The sequence below is a fragment of the Meleagris gallopavo genome, chromosome 20 (genome assembly GCF_000146605.3).
Source record: "Meleagris gallopavo isolate NT-WF06-2002-E0010 breed Aviagen turkey brand Nicholas breeding stock chromosome 20, Turkey_5.1, whole genome shotgun sequence".
Lineage (NCBI taxonomy): Eukaryota > Metazoa > Chordata > Aves > Galliformes > Phasianidae > Meleagris > Meleagris gallopavo.
This window is the reverse complement of record NC_015030.2, coordinates 8,151,010-8,157,737: the sequence shown is the minus strand read 5'-3', so window position 1 is coordinate 8,157,737 and position 6,728 is coordinate 8,151,010. Positions and strand designations below refer to the sequence as shown.

Genomic DNA, 6,728 nt, shown 5'->3' with positions numbered 1-6,728 from the left:
AAAAGCTCCCAGCATGACTCCAGAGACTGTGGAAAGATAGAAAATGAGCTGCTCTGGTAAGATATCTAACTTATCTTCAGGAGATCTTCAGTGTCAATCCTACGTATCGTTTCACAGCTTGGACATGGAGTCTGTCAAATTCACTTGGGGACTGTTGCTTTTACTACAGTATGGCCCTTGAAGCTGGAGGTGGTCTGAGTTCCCAGTGCATGTTAGCATCTGTAGATTGCAGATACAGTGCTGCATAATGGTCTTAAGTTCAAAACCAGCAAACTCTGAGTTCTTTTTGAACCCATCAGAGATGGAAAAAACTTAACACACAGTTGGCTCTCCTTTCTAGTGCCAGTCATGGGAAGAAGCCTGCATGTGAGCAAGAAGCAGGCCTTCTATTGACAGCTTCTTTGTAGTGGAAAATAAAGCAGCAGTTGCCATTTCTGTGTCTCAAGAGGAGCAGCTAAAACTCGGGGCAATTTATTTTCGGAACCTGCCTCCTAGTGCAGAGCAGAGCTGGGGTCAGTGCCAGGAGGCCTGACAGCCAGGCTGGTCTCTTCCACAAGTGAAGGCATTGCTGAACCATGGAACAATTCTATTTTGAAGGGAGTAATTCAATCCCCAGCTAACATCCAAATTAGATAAATTTCTTGGAGCCTTGCCTATTATGAAGAGGAGTGATATGTTTGGATTATGATTGGAGTGATATGTTCTCTCCATGCCAAGACAAAGCCCCTCAATGTGAGAAACCATGGTTGGTAGGAAATTCTCTGCTCCTGGGTCAGATCTGCAACTCCAAACCCAGCCAAGGACCCTCACATTGTGCCCAGTTCAGCTGTTGACTCTGCAGCTGCACTGATGCCCCAGAGGGCTGTTTGCCATGGAGCAGAGAAGCAGCTGGCTGTGCTGTGTGAAGTGCCTGCCTTTTCCCAAGACACCAATTGTCTGTCTGCAGCATCAGCCTCCACCCTACTTGCTCACTCAGCCGTGGCTGATGTGTCTTTAATTAAAGAGGAGGAACAATGTGGGATTATTTTCTTTCCTAATCTGGTTTCCTACTTCTATCAGGTTTTGAGCCCCCTCCTCTCATTTTTGTCTTGCAGTGTTGTCCTTACTTTTATGGACTATTTGCTCTAAAATAAGAAATAGAAAAACAAGCAAAAAACCCAGCTTGTTTGGGGTAGGGAATTAAGATCTTGGGTCAGATGGCTGCTACAGTCATTAACATATTTACATTTTGCTTAAGAGCCTGGTTGAGGATCAAGGGAGTTAAGAGTGATTGTCATTGAAATCTGGAGGAAACCTTGCATGAAATTGCCGTTAGTATCCCATTGTTTGGGGGTAGAGAGGGGCAGTCGGGCTTCCTTAGCCCTGCAGTGGTTGGGTTGCACTTGTCTGTCCAAGTACGTGTACATTCAGCAGAGGCAGAAGTAACCAAGCTGAAGGAAGCCTTGGGCTGCCTTGGTGCTGGGAGGCTCAGCCCTGTGGGGCTGGCGCTCAGTGCAGCCTCTCTGTGAGACAAAGGTGCTTGACTGAGCTTGTGGGAGAAGTGGATCATCATGGATAAATACATGAAGCGCCTAGCAAAGGTCAGTTGCCTCTTTTTTTAATTGATGGACTCAATTGTTGTGAGTGTGCTGTCACAGCTTGCTTTTGCTGTGCATGGAGAGGCTTGTTCTGCAGGGTTGGCTCTACTCCTCGACTTCTGTGTTTAGCTGCAATATCAGAAGCAGGGTTTGAGGTGGTTTGCATTGTTGGGATGGATTTTGAGTGTTGTGGTGACAGACAAGTTTAAAGTGTCTTTATTTTATTTGATAGAAAAAATACTTAAAAATAAGAGAATTCCCTTACAGCTGGGGTTTACAGTAAAACATTCTGTTCCAGGTTGTCAGTGGAAGCTGTGTTCCAGTCCTGTTCTGAGGCAGACATTTTCAGTTCAGATGCCACTTATTTACTGTTCACCCATTGCTCTTTCACGCTGCTCAGATCCACAGTTTTACTTCAAACTTATTTCTAATTGTTATCAATAACTTAGCCAAAATGAAAATTATACATAGTAATGTGAAAGAGGGAAACATGCTGCCTAAAGCAGTGACAGACCCTTCTGACACTTGGTGAGAGAAGCAGCAGAACCTTGTGTCCCTGTGGGCTGGTTCGAAGTTCGGAACTGCTTATGTAATCTCTGCTCCTGGTCACGAAGTGTCTCTTTTCAGATGCTTTAAAGCAGAATGAAGTCTGGGGAAAGTGTTTTGTGATCTGAGTAGCTTTGTATGCTTTGGGAGCCTGCATGCTTCAGCACTTGTATCTCTTTTGACCTTTGAAGGAATATCAATGTTTCCCACTGCTGTGGCCATTGGTCTTTCTACAAAGTCAAAAAGTGAGCGCACAGCATGGGGGAGATTCCCACTCTTCTCTTACTGACCCTGGTCCTCAAGCTGGGAGGCATTTAAGCCTTCAAAGAGCAAAAGGTTTTGTCCTAGACAAGATACATTCTAAATGTCCAGATATAAGTAAGTAGAGCTCTGGTTGGGCCAAATGTTTTCGGGAAACAAGGATGAAAACAGTACAGTCTGTGGGATAGCAGGTGTTAGTTCCATTCACTGAATGAGCCATCTCTCTGCTTCTACTGATTCCTTTGAGAAAGGTCATCTCAGGTATTATGCTAATAATACTTATTTCCTTTATTTGCTTCTGGGATTAGGGATCGCAAAAGTCTGTGACTTCCCAGCAAGACCCAGAAAGTATCAGAACTGAGCCTTGTGGAGAAGCCCTAATATTTGAGTTGGTTTTAAGATTCAGTTTAATTCAAAGCATTAAATTGGGGTGACTGGAGTAGGGGAGCCAAACTTGTCCAGGGATTAATACTAAGCTGTTTAACAGTAAACAGCTGATGAAATCCACCTTTGGCTCTGGGTGCCAACTGTCAGGAAGCATACATCCAGGCCACCTCACAAGGACAGAACAACCCTTTGCAGATGGCGAGTACCCAGCTCTGACTGCCTGCTGGTCATTTGGTTTGTCTTGTCTTGGGTAATCCACTTCCCCCAGGAGCTTCTGACAAAATATCTTGTTCCAGCAAGGGCCTGTGATCTTCCCTGCTCCATTTAGGCAGCTCCTTCTCTACAAAGCAGCCAGTGGTAGCAGTCGCCAGTGGGAGAAAAGTACTTGGCTTAAGCCTGAAGGAACTGGCGCCAGGTCCTTCAAGTCCTCACGCGTGGTGCTGCAGCCTCTAAACAAGCTGCCCGTGCTCGAGGATATTGCTTTAGCTGTTCTGCTGATGGCAGAGTGCTGCCAGCCCTGCTGCTGCCAGGCTGCATCCTCTGCCACATCGCTCTGCTCGCCCGCTCCCTTGCCAAGGCAGCCTTTACTCTGCTGTGTCTGATTGAAGGCCTGGCGTCTGCTCAGCTTTTGTTCTGTTAGGAAAGAGTGAGGATTGTCAGGAACTTTTGGGCTCTGCCAAGGCTCTTTATGTCCCAAATGTTACCATGAAAAGACTCTCCTGACCACCCTGCCCCTGACAGCCATTCAGTCTAGCCAACAAGCTCGATATCATTATCTACAAAAGGAGGCCAGTAAGCACCAGGCTGCTCAGAGCCAAGTTTGGGAAATCAAAGGCAAATCTCCCAGCAACGAAGAGCTGGCAGAGATCAGACTACACCACAGCCAGTGCTGGATCGTCTGGCCACTCGCATGCGCTCAGTTTCAAAGCACAAAAGAAACAAACATGCTCAGCGTGGTGCCAGTGCAGGCTTTGCTGGGGCAGTGTGCCTGGCGGAGCGCTGGCAGCCCCTGGCTGAGTGCCCTGAGGAGCTCCGTGCCAGTTAGGGGCTGGAAGCAGTTCTGAGTTCAGACAACCTTGCAAAGCTGTCTCCTTTTGTTCAGCGTCACTTTTAGGAGACGAACCATTTGGACTGACAGAAAAAGTGACTTTTTTGGTCAGAGTGGGATTCCCTCCAAATCTCACCTAGGACTTTCTTTCTAATGAGTCTCATTTATATTCTGAAATAGGCATGTGGCTACCTTGCTATTTTTAGTTTGACTTAATGCTTTGCTTTCTGTCCAAAGTCTCGTTCCAATTCATCTCTAAAGAGCTCTTCAGCATTGAAAGCACTTAAATGTTGAAGTTAAAGATGATCTGGAAAGTTATCGTGAAGACTGAACAGAAAATACGTGAGCAGAGATGATGTTCCTGTGTTGAAATTGTGTTAGGAAATATAGGTGTAAAACTCATTCCAGTATGCTTTGTCTCATAGGCTTCATCTCCCATCTGCTTGATAGTCCAGATAGAGTAGGGTGTAAAAAAAATAGCCAAGAGAATCAATAGGGAGGGAGGGAAGGTGAGGAGAGACAACTTATCTGAAGCTTGTGTGGAAGTGGGATGATGACACGTGGATTGGCTCATCTCTGCAGCAGGGTGCTCTGTAGTTTCCTGGGCAGTAAAAAGAAGCAGAAGGTCACTGGAGCGTCCAGCAGCCCTCAGGATCCCTGTAGGTTTGCAGCACATAAAGAATACATAGAAGGTCAGAGTTTTATGTAACATGGAATGGTTAATCCTGATGCTTTCCCTTACTATTCCAGTTTGATCCTGACAACACCGGCTATATCAGCACGGAGAAGTTTCGTTCCCTTCTCCAGAGGCATGGCTCAGAGCTGGACCCCCACAAGCTGGAGGTCCTCTTGGCCCTGGCAGACAGCAACTCGGAGGGAAGGATCTGCTACCAGGACTTCGTCAACCTGGTGAGTGCTCTGGCTGGCAAGGCACAGCCGTCATGGATCCAGGTTACAGACTCAATCAAGCAGTGGTCAGTATGAAGATGAAATTATGGTGATATAATGGCATAAAATAGATCTACTGGATCTAACTGAAGTGTCTTAGCCCCCTGCATGTGTTTATGTATACAGGAAAATAAATGAAGAAATTATCAAATAGATCGCAGTGAGTTTGAGGTTTCCCTCAGCTTCAACTTAATAAAGTGTGGTCAGTTGTGAATTTATAGTAACAGCTGCTTGTTCTACTGTTTAGTATATTCAAAATACCATGTAAGCATTAGCAGCATAGCACTTAGGTGGTGGGAAGAGGAAGAGGTATCTTCTGAGTTATTTTACAGAAATGATGGCCCAAGGCCAACCAGTGTGTTGGCAGCAGGCTCACGAGTAGAGCTGGGCTTTTTCTCTCTTCTTACTCCACAGAGCTCAGAGCTGTGCAAGCTAATGAGATGTAGGTGGGAGGTGAAAGACACGGGCAGCAGCATTTTCCTTCTTTGGGAAATGGGAGACAGTAACAGTTCACATCCACCTGAAGCGATTTCTGCAGAATGGCAAATTTCCTTCACTCTATTGAGTGTCTTCTGTAAAGAAGCCATTGATTTTCTATCATCAGCTCCTCTATCCTCCTCATCTGCATTTTTTGCCCTTGCTAATCAATAGGTAAAGCAAATGCCAGAACGGTACTTACAAGTGGCATCTCTTTTCTCTCTCTTCCTCCAGTTGCTATCAATTTCCAACATCTAAAACTTGTAGGGCTTCTTCTTTCCCCAGTTTTCTGCTGTAAAACCTTCCTTGTGAACTTCCTGATGGAAAGCAACATCACAGTTGAAGCAGACAGAAATGGTACTGCGAAATTGGTGGAGCAGTCCTGATTCCCTTTATAGCTGTCAGTCTTGGTACAGGCAGTGATGTGTAGTGGGCTTTAGTGCATGCTTTGTGCTTGATAACGTTCAGCCATCTTTGTTTCTTGCTAAGGATCAAATCTCTAAAATGTCATTGATGATATCATCAAACAGGGTTCATTTTGACCTCCTGACTGTAATAGGAAGTAGAGGTTGCGTTTTCTTTTTTATTTTTTTTCAATAAGTAACCAATAAACTTTGAGATTTTAAATTGACATAAGAAACTCAGAACTAGTAGCTGTGTCACCATTAAAATATATGTTGTCTTAGAGTTTTGCAGCTACTTCTGTCTGAAGATGTGATGTTTTGTTGTTGCTTTTCTGTCCGTGTTTTTGGCTGTTGCTCTGTAGACCTTCTGCTGGCCAAGTGTGCTGCTAAAAGAGGACTTTAAGGCAGCTTCTCTGACTTAAGAGTTTTCCTTTTGCAGATGACTTGGAGCACACCCTTACTGTCAGCAGTTGCCAAATGAAAAGTTCACATAATTTGTGTCTGTAAAAGAACTTTTCTGCAAACTTTCAACATGCTGTTTTAACTTAACAGAATGAAGGTGGGGCAATATCCCCAGCTGGCCACAGGATTTAATAGGCAGTAGCCAGTCATGTCAGAAGGATCAGTTCTGCAAGGTGCTGAATCCCTCCCGCTGTTCCCTCAACTCTCTTTACCCTCTTGCTCAAGCTGCTGCCTACTTTTCCATTGCTTTTTAAGTCTTCAAATGTGGTTGCTTGTAGCTGAAGACATTTGTCAGTATTGTATGGTTGAAGCCATTTGCTCATTTCAGGCACCTTGGTGATAAAAGCAGAGCTTGGTCTGTCCCCTGTGAGGATTTTGTGTGTGTGCCTTTAGATTTTTGTGGCTATCCTTTCTGCTTTGAAAGGAAAGTAACTCTAGCTCCTTGCAGTTCCAGTGCTTGTAATGGTAGCAGTTTTACTTGGGGGTACTTCCTCCAACTTGGCTTGAGCTGAAATGAGAAGAAAGAGGGGAAAAAGAATTGTTGCTGGGAAAAGAAAAACTTTTAATATTGAATTTTCTCTTCTGGCTTTGTTAGTGTGTATGTGATAGCATCAGGAG

General features: G+C 44.9%; 1 protein-coding gene across 1 annotated transcript in view; it reads left to right on the top strand.

Moving 5' to 3' along the window:
* The window catches only part of RHBDL3 (rhomboid like 3), a 31,035-nt gene that overhangs the window by 5,097 nt on the left and 19,210 nt on the right, over positions 1-6,728 (top strand). The window contains exon 2 of the mRNA XM_031556347.1: positions 4,570-4,728. Within this exon, the coding sequence (XP_031412207.1) occupies positions 4,570-4,728 (159 nt within the window). The remainder of the gene's footprint in view (positions 1-4,569; positions 4,729-6,728) is intronic.